This window comes from Macaca thibetana, chromosome 1 (assembly GCF_024542745.1).
Source record: "Macaca thibetana thibetana isolate TM-01 chromosome 1, ASM2454274v1, whole genome shotgun sequence".
Classification (NCBI taxonomy): domain Eukaryota; kingdom Metazoa; phylum Chordata; class Mammalia; order Primates; family Cercopithecidae; genus Macaca; species Macaca thibetana.
In genome coordinates this window covers 137,997,748-138,012,594 of record NC_065578.1, presented here as the reverse complement: position 1 = coordinate 138,012,594, position 14,847 = coordinate 137,997,748, and the positions used below count along the sequence as shown (strand labels likewise).

General features: G+C 35.3%; 1 protein-coding gene across 7 annotated transcripts in view; it reads left to right on the top strand.

Moving 5' to 3' along the window:
- The window catches only part of DNAH14 (dynein axonemal heavy chain 14), a 506,458-nt gene that overhangs the window by 250,491 nt on the left and 241,120 nt on the right, over positions 1-14,847 (top strand). For 5 of the 7 annotated variants that reach the window (XM_050760305.1, XM_050760207.1, XM_050760198.1 and 2 more), the window contains one exon: positions 821-1,036. The exons of the other annotated variants lie outside the window; for them this stretch is intronic. In XM_050760305.1, coding sequence (XP_050616262.1) covers positions 821-1,036 — 216 coding nt within the window. The remainder of the gene's footprint in view (positions 1-820; positions 1,037-14,847) is intronic. 7 annotated transcript variants of the gene reach the window in all.

Sequence of the window (14,847 nt, the reverse complement as noted above, 5' to 3'; positions counted from 1 at the left end):
TTATTATTTCTATCTCCTTAATGGTAGTTACTACTTGTTCTTACACTGCTTTCCAGTTTCCTCACACTTGCTCTGTGCTGGGGTAGTTTTTGACTGATTAGCTGTGCCTGCTCTGAGCCTAGTGATCAAGCTAAGATGAAAATTTCAATTCATCTCAGGTCTTTCTGCATACATCTTGATGCATATGGCTTTCAGAATTCCCCTATATGAATATCTAAATTTCCCAAAGATTTTACCCAGGCTTCTCCCTGAGGCCTTATGTGGTCTGTCATATGTTTCTAGCTGTCATCTCTTGCCCTAGGCTTCCACAGGTGTGTAATCTCTCTGAAGAAGTGCCTGCCAATTTTTCTGCCTGACATCTGAGATACATAAAACGAGACCAGATATTCTGGCAAGACAGGTTAAAATATTGCAAATAAGGTTTATTTCAGGGCCAATTCTGACCTTAAGCTTAAAAGTGTTTTCTACTGTCTTTCACTTCTATACTCAACCCAGTCCCCAGACATGTTACATGCCAGTTTATATACTGTGTTCCTGGATTAGACACAGATTTTTTCCCATTTTTTCTGGGGGTACTGTTTGTAGTATTACAGTTTTTTTTAAAGAATGATTTGTATATTATGGCTAATTTTAACAAGTCAATATTTACTGTTCCTTGCAAATTGCTACCTTTATATAAAGTTTTTTTTTTTTTTTTTTTTTTTTTTTTTTTGGTGTGAAGGATTTCTCCTGTAACCTTTTAATTCTTATTAGAATGCAAATAAACTAAATAATTGTTCTATAGTTAGTGTCTTTAAAAACTACACTGGATTTTTCTCAGATTTCAGGAAGAAAAGGAAAAGTAGACATTTGTGTTTTAAATCCAAAGTGTATCACTCTCAGTGAACTATATGGACAACTGGATCCTAATACTATGGAATGGACTGATGGATTATTATCAGCAACAATTCGAAGTTATGTATATTTTAACACACCAAAGAACTCAAAGAAAGACATTGATCTCAGACTAAAGTCAAGAATCTCAGATTTATCCAATGTAAGTTTAGTGTTGAATTAATATTTTTATTTAACTAATGTGGATTATTTAATTGCTTATCCAAAGACTGATGTTAAAACATTAGATATCTAGTAGTGTAAAAGTAAATTTTAAAATGTTATGAATAGTTTTTATAAACAGAAAAATTGTAAGTTATTAAAAAATGGAAAATCTCCCATTGAATTTTAAAATGGTCAGTAAATGAAAGAATGAAGTTAAAGAAATTTGCTTTTAAAGGAGCACAAAGTGAATTAAGTTTGAATGGAAAATGATCTAGTGATTCCAGCACCTCCAAAATACCTTACAAACTAACGAGACTAAAAAACCCTTTGTTAGAAAAGCGAATGAAGTATTTGATAGAAAATTCATCACAGAATAAATACAAATGGCAAAAAGGAAAATTTTTATTCTTATTAACATTAACTAGAGATTACTGGTCAATTTCATTAGATAAAACACATTAACAAAGAGATGATGTTTAAAACCAAACAGAGAAGCCACGTGTGGTGGCATAAACCTGTAATCCCAGTTCCTCTGGGGGCTGAGGCAGTAGGGTCACTTAAGCCTGGCAGTTCAAGACCAGCCTGGTCGATATCACAAGACTCCATCTCAAAGAATAAGAATAAATATTAAAACTAAATAGATTAATAAAGATTTTTAAAATGGGAAAACAATATTTCACATTTACTAGATTGTGAAGTAGAAATTCATATGTGTCTGGAGATAATATTGGGAATATGTATTGAGATTTAAAAACAGACATTCCTTAATATGAAGGAAATAAAATTGTATTGGGTTGTTGCTATTTTTATATTGGTATGAGAATCCTTTCTACATTAAAAAGTGATCATTTATCTGTCATATGTGCTACACATATTTTCTCCAATCTATGAAAATGTTTATCAGTATATTCTTTGATAGATTATAACTTTTCAATCACACCCTGAAAAGGTTATTCTTAGTCTAAGATTATTATGGTAAATTGATAGTTGCATAATAACAAACATATAGTAAACCTATTTAAACCTTTGATCTGTGTGTAATTTATTTTAGTGTAAGTGATTTTTTCCCAAATGGAAAATTTTTCTGACACAATTGAGTAACTGATCTTTTTCCCACTAACATAAAATGATACTAGATACTTATATTTGGGTCTGTTTCTGCATTCTTTACTCTACCTGCCTGTGGCCAGCAAGAAAAAACAATTTTAATTATACTGACTTTATTATAGGTTTTACTATCTAGAATAATAGTCTGTCTTTATCAGTCTTCTTTTTCAAGATTTATTTCATAGTTGTTCTGCAACTTATGTTTGTTTCCCCTTTGCAAGAAATGCTTGAGTTTTTTTTAAGTTCTCAGGTAGTGGAATCTTTATGTTGTTGCTGATTTTATTATTTTATTGTCTTTTATTGCATTGTAATTAGAGAATATTGTCTCTGATGTTTGTCTTATTTTTAGGATAGTTTAGCATTTGCTTAATAATATGAAATAATATTTGCATTTTTATAGGCAGGTTTATTCCATTTACATTATTGGTTGTAACATATGTTTGGGCTTATTGTTGTCATTTGTTTTATATTATGATTCTTTTTAATTATCCAGTGTGTATTTTCTTTGCTTTGATTTCTTTATTCCCTCTGATAATTTGGAAGATCCATAGTCTATTTTATTCTCCTTGGTGTTACTTTTATAGCTATGGTTTTATATAATACCATTAATTTTCCATTTAGATGGTGTCTGTGACACTTTTATCATGTCTGTAATCATGAAATTAGTATAGTTTTCCTTGTTCCCACTTCCTTTTTGATTTTTCTACCACCTGATTTGGGCAAATTATATTGTTATTACTTTATTCTTACTTTTGCTCATTGTTTTAACTATAAATTGGCTTATGATTATATTATTTCACTTTTCAGTTTTAAATAATTACTTGGAATCACCAGCACCCTGCTTTTAGATGAAAATATTGACATAAGCAAATGACTTCTCACCTTTTTTTCACATCTGACTTTTACTAGTTACACCGTTGTATCATTGTGACAGATTATATCTGCATTCTTCACAATAGCCATGTTTTTGGAAATAAAGACTCATTAATATAGAAATGATAATTCTTCGTGTATTGAGCTATAAATACAATGCAGTTTTAATCAAAATTTTCAGATTTTGTCAAAACAGCCTTGTTAAGACACAATTCACATGTTACAAAATTCACACATTCAAAATATACAGTTCAACAGATTTTTAGTATATTCCCAGGGCTGAACAACCATCACCATGACCTAATTTTAGAACATTCTCATTAACTCAAAAGTAAACATTCTAATCACTGACATTCACTGCCCATTCCCAAATCACCATCTTCTCCCGCCTCCCCAACACCAGCCTTAGGAAACCATTAATCTACTTTCTATCTGTATAGATTTTTTATTCTGGACATTTCATATAAATTAAGTTATATAATATGTAGTCTTTGCGATTAGCTTCTTTGACATAGCATAGTGTTTTCAGGGTGGGCCTATGGTACATCATATAACAGTGCTTCATTCCTTTTTATTGCCGAATAATATTCCATTGTGCTGATAAAACTAACATTTTGTTTATCCTTCAGTTGATGGACACATGGGTGGTTTCTATTTTTTGCCATTATAAATAGTGTTGTTATGATCATTTGCATACCAGTTCTTGTATGAATGTAGGCTTTCATTTCTTATATATATACAGATTAGAGTAGAATTACTGGGTCACATGGTCACTTTATGCTTAACATTTTGAGGAATTGCCAAACTATTTTTTATAGAGGCTGCCTTCTCCCATTTCTCTACAGCCTCAAAACAATTGTGACTGTCTATTTTTTAATTATACCAGTTAGTGGTTGTGCAGTGGTAAGTCATATCCTTTAGTGTGTGTTTGATTTGCATTTTCCTGATGGCTAATGATGTTGAGTGTATTTTTATGTCGCTGTTGGCCATTTGTATATTTCCTTTGGAGAATGTCTGTTCAGAGCCTTGCCTATTTTCAATTGCTTACTTACCCTTTAATTATTGAGTTTTAAGAGTTATTTTTCAATACACATCCCTATTCAGATATATGATTTGCAAATATTTTCTCTCATTCTGTAGGTCATCATTACTTTCTTTGATGGAATTTTTTACAGGACAAAAGTCTTTAACTTTTTTCTTTTTTTATCATTTGTCTTAATATCATATTAAAAAGCTTGCATAACTGACAGTCACAAAAATTTATTTCTATGTTTTATTTTAGGAGTTTTATTGTTTCAACTAATATGTAGGTCTTTGGTCCATTTTGAGTCAATTTTTCTGTGGGGTGTAAATCAGGGACCCCCTCATTCTTTTGTATGTGGATATCCAGGTGTTCCAGCAATATTTGTTGAAAAGACTGTTCTTTCCCTCCATCAAATTATCTTGACACCCTTGTAAAAAAAATCAGTTGATCATAAATGTAAGGATTTATTTCTGGATTTTCTGTTCTGTACCATTGATCTATGTCTGTGTTTCTGCAAATACTACGCTTGATTGCTATAGCTTTGTGGTAAGTTTTGAAATAGGGAAGTGAGGTGATTTTTTTTAAGACCTTGACAAACTGTTTCCAAAATTTATGTGGAACATACATGGTCCATGACACTCCTGAATAAGAGAAAGGATTAGGGTGCTAAGACATACCACATATCAAAAAGTATTATAAAATTAGAATAAAGCAATGTGATATTGTTGCAGAAAAAGATGGCAATTATAAAATAATATGTGCCTATGACATAATGTGAAAATATGCAGAGAAAAAGTTGACAGAATTTAATGGAGAAATTGACAGCTGTGCAATCATAGATTTTATTACATCTTTCTCAGCAACTGAGAAGCAATATGGCACAGTGGCTGTGATAAAATTCTTCGCACTAATAATTTTGAGTTAGAAATTGAAGTAGAAAAAATTATACTAGAAGTGGTACAAATCTATAAAATACAGTTCGATAAATGTAGAAGAAAGGAGCTTGTCCTATGGAGAGTGGGGCAGGGAAACCTATATAATTGAGAAAACTTGAATAAATGAAAGATGCACCACATTCCCATATGGAAGACTTCCATCATAAAAATACCAATCCCTACCAAATTAATGTATACAATAATATCTTTCTAACCAAAATCCCAGTGTTTTTTTTTTAAAAAAACTGACAAATAAGGGAGGCAGAGCAGCATGGCCAAATAGAAGCCTCCATAGATCATCCCCACTTGCCCACAGGAACACAAAATTTAAGAAATATCTACACAAAAATTCACCTTCATAAGAACCAAAAATGAGGTATGTGATTGTAGTACCTGGCTTTAATTTCGTATCACTGAAAAAGGCACTGAAGAGGGTAAGAGAGACAGTCTTGAATTGCCAGTGTCATTGGTCTGCCATTCCCTGGCAGCAGCCGTGTGGTATGGAGAAAAAAATCTGTGCACTTGGGAGAGGGAGAGCATAGTGACTATGGGATTTTGCATTGGAACTCAGTGCTGCCAGCACCTGACAGAATTCAGCCAATGCCCATGAAAGGAGTACTGAGACTTGCCCTAGCCAGAAGGGAATAGGTCAGGACTTGAATTTCAGCAAGCCTTGTCACTGTAGGCTAAAGGACTCTGATGTCCTAAATTAACTCGACAGGCAGTGTAGGCCATAAAGTACTGCAACTCCTAGGCAAGACCTAGTGCTATGATGGGCTTAGAGCCAGTGGACTTGGGGGGCACGAAACCTAGTGAGACACCAACTGGGGTGGCAAACCACACCTTCCCCAACCCCAGGCTGTGCAGCTCACAGCTCCAAATGTGATTCCTTCATCGCCCCTACTTGAGAAGAGTGGGAAGAGTAAGGAGAACTTGGTCTTGCAACTTGAATACCAGCTCAGTCACAGTAGGATAAGGCACCAGGCAGAGTTGTGAGGCCCTAACTCCTGGATGACATATGTAGACACACCCTGGGACAGAAGAGAACCCACTGCCTTGAAGGCAAGACCCAGTCCTGGCAGGATTCATTACTTACTGACTAAAGATCCCTTGGACCCTAAATAAAGAACAGCAGTAGAAAAAAGAAGCTAAAAAATTTTAAAAATATATAAAAATACCAAATAAATAACCTAGTGATACATCTTAAAGAACTAGAAAGGCAAGAGTGAACCAAACCCAAAATTGATAGAAGTAATAAAGATCAGAGCAGAAATAAATAAAATTGGACTGAAGGAAACTATAAAAAAAGATCAACAAAATGAAAAGTTGATTTTTTGAAAAGAGAATGGACATTTACTCTAAGAAAAAAAGAGGACCCAAATATTTAAAATCAGAGATGAAAAAGAAGACACAACAATCAATACTGCAGAAATTCAAAGGATCATTAGAGGCTACCATGTGCAACTATATGCCAGTCAGTTGGAAACCCTAGAAGAAATGGATAAATTCCTATACACAATCTACCAAAACTGGATCATGACAAAACCTGAACAGACCAAAAACAAGTAAAATTATCAACGCCATAATATAAAGTCTCCTAGCAAAGAGAACCCCAAGAACTGATTACTTCACTGCTGAGTTTTATCAAACATTTAAAGAACTAATACCAGTCCTACTCAAACTATTCCAAAAAATATAGGAAGAAGGAATGCTTCCAAACTCTAAGGCCAGTATCACCCTAATACTAAAAGCAGACAAAGACACATCAAAAAAGAAGAGTTCAGGCCCATATCCCTGGTGAAAATTGATGCAAAAACCCTCAATAAAATATTTGCAAAACTAACTCAACAACACATAAAGAAGATCACTCATCATGACCAAGTGGAATTTATCCCAGGGATGCAAGAATGGTTCTACATATGCAAATCAATCAGTGTGATACTGATTGATTCTGATACATCACATCAACAGAATGAAAGACAAAAAACATATGATCATTTCAATTGATGCTGAAAAAGGATTTGATACCATTCAATATCACTTTATCATAAAAACTGTCTAAATACTGGAACATACTCCAACACAATAAAAGCCACATATGACAGACCCACAGCTAGTATCACACTGAATGGGGAAAAACTGAAAGCTTTTTCTCTAAGATCTGGAATAAGAAAAAGATGCCCTTTTCTACCACTGTTATTCAACCACTGTTATTCACTGTTATTCAGCTCCTATCTAGAGCAATCAGACAAGTGAAGGAAATAAAGCCCCTCCAACTTGGAAAGAAAGAAGTTAAGTTATTTTTGTTTGTAGATGATATTATCTTATGCTTGGAAAAACTTAAAGACTCCATCAAAAACTATGAAAACTGATAAACAATATCACTAAAGTTGTGGGATAAGATCAGTACACTAAAATCAGTAGCATCTCTACATGCCAACAGTGAATAATCTGAAAAAAAATTCAAAAGTTAATATCATTTGTAATAGCCACACATGAAATTAAATACCGAGGAATTAATTTAACCAAAGGAGTGAAAGATTTTTACAATGAAGCCTATGAAACATTGATGAAAGAATCAAATAGGACACAAAAATGGAAAGATATTCCATGTTTATGGATTGCAGGAACCAATATTGTTACAATGTCAGTACTACCCAAAGCAATCTACACATTCATTACAGTCTCTATTAAAATAGCAATGACATTATATACAGAAATAGAAAAAATAATTCTAAAATTTATATGGAGCTACAAAAGACCCAGAATAGCCAAAGCTATCCTGAGCAAAAAGAACAAAACTGGAAGAATCACATTACCTGACTTAAATTATACCACAGAGCTATAGTAGCCGAAACAGCATGGTACTGGCATAGAAACAGACATTGACTAGTGCAATAGAATAGAAAACCTAAAAACAAATTCATGTAGAACTATAGTGAACTCATTTTGATAAAGGCACCAACAGCATACTTGGGAAAAGACATTCACTTCCATAAATTTTGCTGAGAAAACTAGATATCTATATGCAGAAAAATGAAACTATACATTTGTATACTTGCCATACACAGAAATCAAATAAAAAGGGATTAAAGACTTAAATCTAAGTTCTCAACCTATGAAACTAGTAAAAGAAAACATTGGGAAACTCTCCAGAACATTGGACTGGCAAAGATTTCTTGAATATTCCACAAGCACAGAAAACCAAAGAAAAAAAATTAGATCACATCAAGTTAAAAAGCTTTTGCACAGCAAAGGAAACAATTAACAAAGTAAAGAAACAACCCACTGAATGGGAGAAAATATTTGCAAACTATCCATCTGACATGGAATTAGTAACCAAGATATATAAGGAGCTCAAACAACTCTGTAGGAAAAAAATCTAATTATCTAATTTTAAAATGGGCAAACGATCTGAATAGACATTTCTCAAAAGAAGACATACAAACGGCAAACAGGTATTTTAAAAGGTGCTCAACATCGTTGATCATCAGAGAAATACAAATCAAAACTACAATGAGAGATGATCTCACCGCAGTTAAAATGGTGTTTATCTAAAGAGAGGCAATAACAAATGCTGGTGAGGATGTGGAGAAAAAGGAATGCTTGTATATTGGTGCTGGGAATGTAAATTAGTACAACCACTATGGAAAACATTGTGGAGGTTCCCTAAAAAACTACAAATAGAGCTACAATATGACCCAGCAATCCCACTGCTGGGTATATACACAAAAGAAAGGAAATCAGTATAATCAAGAGATATCTGAACTTTTATGTTTATTGCAGCGCTATTCACAATAGCCATGAATTGAAACAACCTAAGTATCCATCAACAGATGAATGGATAAAGACAATATGGTACTCATACGCCAGGGCATACCAACCAGCCAAAATAGAAATGAGATCCTGTCCTTTCCAACGACATGGATGGAACTGGAGGTCATTACGTTAGGTGAAATAAGCCAGGCACAGAAAGACAAACTTTATATATTCTCAATTATTTGTAGGAACTAAAAATCAAGAAATTGAATTCATGGAGATAGGGAGTAGAATGAGGGTTACCTCAGGCTGGGAAGGGTAGTGTGGTGGGCTGGGGAATTGGCTAGTGCATACAAAAATATAGTGGCATACAATGAATAAGACCCACTATTTACTAGCATGATAGGGTTACTATAGTTGATAATAATTAATTGTACATTTTTAGTAACTAAAAGTATAATTGCATTGTTTGTAACACAAGGGATGAATCCATGAGGTGATGGAAGTCCCATTTACCTTGATGTGATTATTACACATTGTATACCTGTATCCAAATATCTCATGCATCTGATAAATATATACACCTACTACTATCAGACTAACACCAGATCTCTTGGCAGAAACTCTACAAGTCAAAAGAGAGTGGGGGCCAATATTCAACATTCTTAAAGAATTTTCAACCCAGAATTTCATATCCAGCCAAACTAAGTTTCATAAGTGAAGGAGAAATAAAATCCTTTACAGACAAGCATATGCTGAGAGATTTGGTCACCATCAGGCCTGCCTTACAAGAGCTGCTGAAAGAAGCATTAAACATGGAAAGGAACAACTGGTACCAGCCACTGCAAAAACATGCCAAATTGTAAAGACCGTCAATGCTAGGAAGAAACTACATCAACTAAGTAGCAAAATAACCAGCTAAATTCATAATGACAGGATCAAATTCACACATAACAATACTAACCTTAAATGTAAATGGGCTAAATGCTCCAATTAAAAGACACAACTGGCAAATTGGATAAAGAGTCAAGACCCATCAGTGTGCTGTATTCAGGAGACCCATCTCACATGCAGAGACACACAAAGGCTCAAAATAGAGGGATGGAGGAAGATCTACCAAGCAAATGGAAAACAAAAAAAGGCAGGGGTTGCAATCCTAGTCTCTGATAAAACAGACTTTAAACAAACAAAGATCAAAAGAGACAAGGACATTACATAATGATGAAGGGATCAATTCAACCAGAAGAGCTAACTATCCTAAATATATATGCACCCATTACAGCAGAGCCCAGATTCATCAAGCAAGTCCTTAGAGACCTACAAAGAGACTTAGACTCCCACACAATAATAATGGGAGACTTTAACACCCCACTGTCAACATTAGACAGATCACTGAGACAGAAAGTGAACAACGATATCCAGGAATTGAACTCAGCTCTGCATCAAGCAGACCTGACAGACATCTACAGAACTCTCCACCCCAAATCAACAGAATATACATTCTTCTCAACACCACATTGCACACATTCCAAAATTGACCACATAGTTGGAAGTAAAGCACTCCTCAGCAAATATAAAAGAATAGAAATGATAACAAACTGTCTCTCAGACCACAGTGCAATCAAACTAGAACTCAGGATTAAGAAACTCACTCAAAACCGCTCAACTACATGGAAACTGAACAACCTGCTCCTGAATGACTACTGGGTACATAACGAAATGAAGGCAGAAATGAAGACATTGTTTGAAACCAGAAAGACACAACACACCAGAATCTCTGGGACACATTTAAAGCAGTGTGTAGAGGGAAATTTATAGCACTAAATGCCCACAAGAGAAAGCAGGAAAGATCTAAAACTGACACCCTAACATCACAATTAAAAGAACTAGAGAAGCAAGAGCAAACACATTCAAAAGCTAGCAGAAGGCAAGAAATAACTAAGATCAGAGCAGAACTGAAGGAAATAGAGACACAAAAAACCCTTCAAAAAATCAATGAATCCAGGAGCTGGGTTTTTTTTTAAAAGATCAACAAAATTGATAGACCGCTAGCAAGACTAATAAAGAAGAAAAGAGAGAAGGATCAAATGGATGCAATAAAAAATGATAAAGGGGATATCACCACCGACCTCACAGAAATACAAACTACCATCAGAGAATACTATAAACACCTCTGTGCAAATAAACTAGAAAACCTAGAAAAAATGGATGATTTCCTGGACACATACACTCTCCCAAGACTAAACCAGGAAGAAGTTGAATCCCTGAATAGACCAATAACAGGCTCTGAAATTAAGGCAATAATTAATAGCCTTCCAACCAAAAAAAAGTCCAGGACCAGACTGTTTCACAGCTGAATTCTACCAGAGGTACAAGGAGGAGCTGGTACCATTCCTTCTGAAACTTTTCCAATCAATAGAAAAAGAGGGAATCCTCCCTAACTCATTTTATGAGGCCACCATCATCCTGATACCAAAGCCTGACAGAGACACAACAAAAAAAGAGATTTTTAGACCAATATCCCTGATGAACATCGATGCAAAAATCCTCAATAAAATACTGGGAAACCAAATCCAGCAGCACATCAAAAACCTTATCCACCATGATCATCCCTGAGATGCAAGGCTGGTTCAACGTATGCAAATCAATAAACATAATCCAGCATATAAACAGAACCAAAGACAAAAACCACACGATTATCTCAGTAGATGCAGAAAAGGCCTTTGACAAAATTCAACAGCCCTTCATGCTAAAAACTCTCAATAAATTCGGTATTGATGGAATGTATCTCAAAATAATAAGAGCTATTTATGACAAACTCACAGCCAATATCATACTGAATGGGCAAAAACTGGAAGTGTTCCCCCTTGAAAACTGGCACAAGAGAGGGATGCCCTCTCTCACCACTCCTATTCAACATAGTATTGGAAGTTCTGGCCAGGGCAATCGGGCAAGAGAAAGAAATAAAGGATATTCAATTAGGAAAAGAGAAAGTCAAATTGTTCCTGTTTGCAGATGACATGATTGTATATTTAGAAAACCCTATCATCTCAGCCCAAAATCTCCTTAAGCTGATAAGCAACTTCAGCAAAGTCTCAGGATACAAAATCAGTGTGCAAAAATCACAAGCATTCTTATACACCAATAACAGACAGAGAGCCAAATCATGAATGAACTCCCATTCACAATTGCTTCAAAGAGAATAAAATACCTAGGAATCCAACTTACAAGGGATGTGAAGGACCTCTTCAAGGAGAACTACAAACCACTGCTCAATGAAATAAAAGAGGACACAAACAAATGGAAGAACATTCCATGCTCATGGATAGGAAGAATCAATATCATGACAATGGCCATACTGCCCAAGGTAATTTATAGATTCAGTGCCATCCCCATTAAGCTACCAATGAGTTTCTTCACAGAATTGGAAAAAACTGCTTTAAAGTTCATATGGAACAAAAAAAGACCCCACACTTGTGAAGACAATCCTAAGCCAAAAGAACAAAACTGGAGGCATCACGCTACCTGACTTCAAACTATACTACAAGGCTACAGTAACCAAAACAGCATGGTACTGGTACCAAAACAGTGATCTAGACCAATGGAACAGAACAGAGCCCTCAGAAATAATACCACACGCATCTACAACCATCTGATCTTTGACAAACCTGACAAAAACAAGAAATGGAGAAAGGAGTCCCTATTTAATAAATGGTGCTGGGAAAATTGGCTAGCCATAAGTAGAAAGCTGAAACTGGATCCCTTCCTTACACCTTATACAAAAATTAATTCAAGATGGATTAGAGACTTGAATGTTAGACCTAAAACCATAATAACCCTAGAAGAAAACCTAGGCAAATACCATTCAGGACATAGGCATGGGTAAAGACTTCATGTCTAAAACACCAAAAGCAATGGCAACAAAAGCCAAAATTGATGAATGGGATCTAATTAAACTAAAGAGCTTCTGCACAGCAAAAGAAACTACCATCAGAGTGAACAGGCAACCTATAGAATGGGAGAAAATTTTTGCAATCTACTCATCTGACAAAGAGCTAATATCCAGAACCTACAAAGAACTCAAACAAATTTACAAGAAAAAAAAAAAAAACCATCAAAAAGTGGGCAAAGGATATGAACAGACGCTTCTCAAAAGAAGACATTTATGCAGCCAACAGGCACATGAAAAAATGCTCATCATCACTAGCCATCAGAGAAATGCAAATCAAAACCACAATGAGATACCATCTCACACCAGTTAGAATGGCAATCATTAAAAAGTCAGGAAACAACAGGTGCTGGAGAGGATGTGGAGAAGCAGGAACACTTCTAGACTGTTTGTGGGACTTTAAACTCGTTCAACCATTGTGGAAGACAGTGTGACGATTCCTCAAGGATCTAGAACTAGAAATACCATTTGACCCATCCATCCCATTACTGGGTATATACCCCAAGGATTATAAATCATGCTGCTGTAAAGACACATGCACACGTATGTTTATTGCGGCACTATTCACAATAGCAAAGACTTGGAACCAACCCAAATGTCAGTCAATGACAGACTGGATTAAGAAAGTGTGGCACATATACACCATGGAATACTATGCAGCCATAAAGAAGGATGAGTTCATGTCCTTTGTAGGGACGTGGATGCAGCTGGAAACCATCATTCTGAGCAAACTATCCCAAGAACAGAAAACCAAACACTGCATGTTCTCACTCATAGGTGGGAATTGAACAGTGAGAACACTTGGACACAGGAAGGGGAACATCACACACTGGGGCCTGTTGTGGGGTGGGGGTAGTGGGAGGGATAGCATTAGAAGATATACCTAATGTAAATGACGAGTTAATGGGTGCAGCATACCAATATGGCACATATATACATATGTAACAAACCTGTATGTTGTGCACATGTACCCTAGAACATAAAGTATAATAAAGTATATATTTACAGTATACAACATGATGTTTTGATAGATGTTTACATTGTGATTACCACATTTGCAAAATTAACATATCCATCCCCTTACATAGTTACCTTTTTTAGTGAGAATATTATGCACATGTACCCTAGAACTTAAAGTATAATAATAAAAAAAATTAAAAAAAAAGATCTACTCTTAGCAATTTTCAAGTATGTAATACTTTATTGTTAACTGTAGTCACTATGCTCTAGATTTCCAGAACTTATTTAAGCTGTCTAAATGAAAATTTATATTCTTTGACCAACATCCCCCATTTCCTCTCACCTCACCCCCAGCTCCTGGCAACCACCATTCTACTGTCTGCTTCAATTAATTCAATTTTCTTAGATTCCACATATAAGCAAAATTATGCACTGTTTGTCTTTCTGTGCTTGGCTTATTTCACTTAACGTAATGACCTCCAGGTTCATCCATGCTGTCACAATTCACAGGATTTTCATATATATATGCCACATTTCCTATCCATTCATCCACTGATGGACATGTAGGTTGATTCCACATCTTGGCTATTGTGAAAAGTGCTTCAATGAACATGGGAGTATAGAGTTTTCTTTGACGTACTATTTTTATTCCTTTGGGTATATAGCCAGTAAATGGATTACCAGGTAATTTGGCATTTCTATTTTTAATTTCTCATGGAACCTCCAAATTGTTTTTTATAACATCTAATTTACATTCCCACCAACATCATAACAAACGTTCCCTGTCGCCACATTCTCACCAACATTTGTTATCTTTTGTCTTTTTGATAATAGCCATTCTGAAAGCTGTGAGATGGTAGCTCATTGTAGTTTTAATTTAGTTTCCTTAATGAGCATTTTATCATATACCTGTTGGCTATCTATATGTCTTCTATGAGAAATATTTATTCAGATCTTTTGTCCAAAATTTTTTTTTTTTTCGAGACGGAGTCTGGCTCTGTCAACCAGGCTGGTGTGCAGTGGCACGATCTCAGCTCACTACAAGCTCCACCTCCCGGGTTCATGCCATTCTCCTGCCTCAGCCTCCCAAGTAGCTGGGACCACAGACGCCCGCCACCACGCCTGGCTAATTTTTTGTCTTTTTAGTAGAGATGGGGATTCACTGTGTTAGCCAGGATGGTCTCGATTTCCTGACCTTGGAT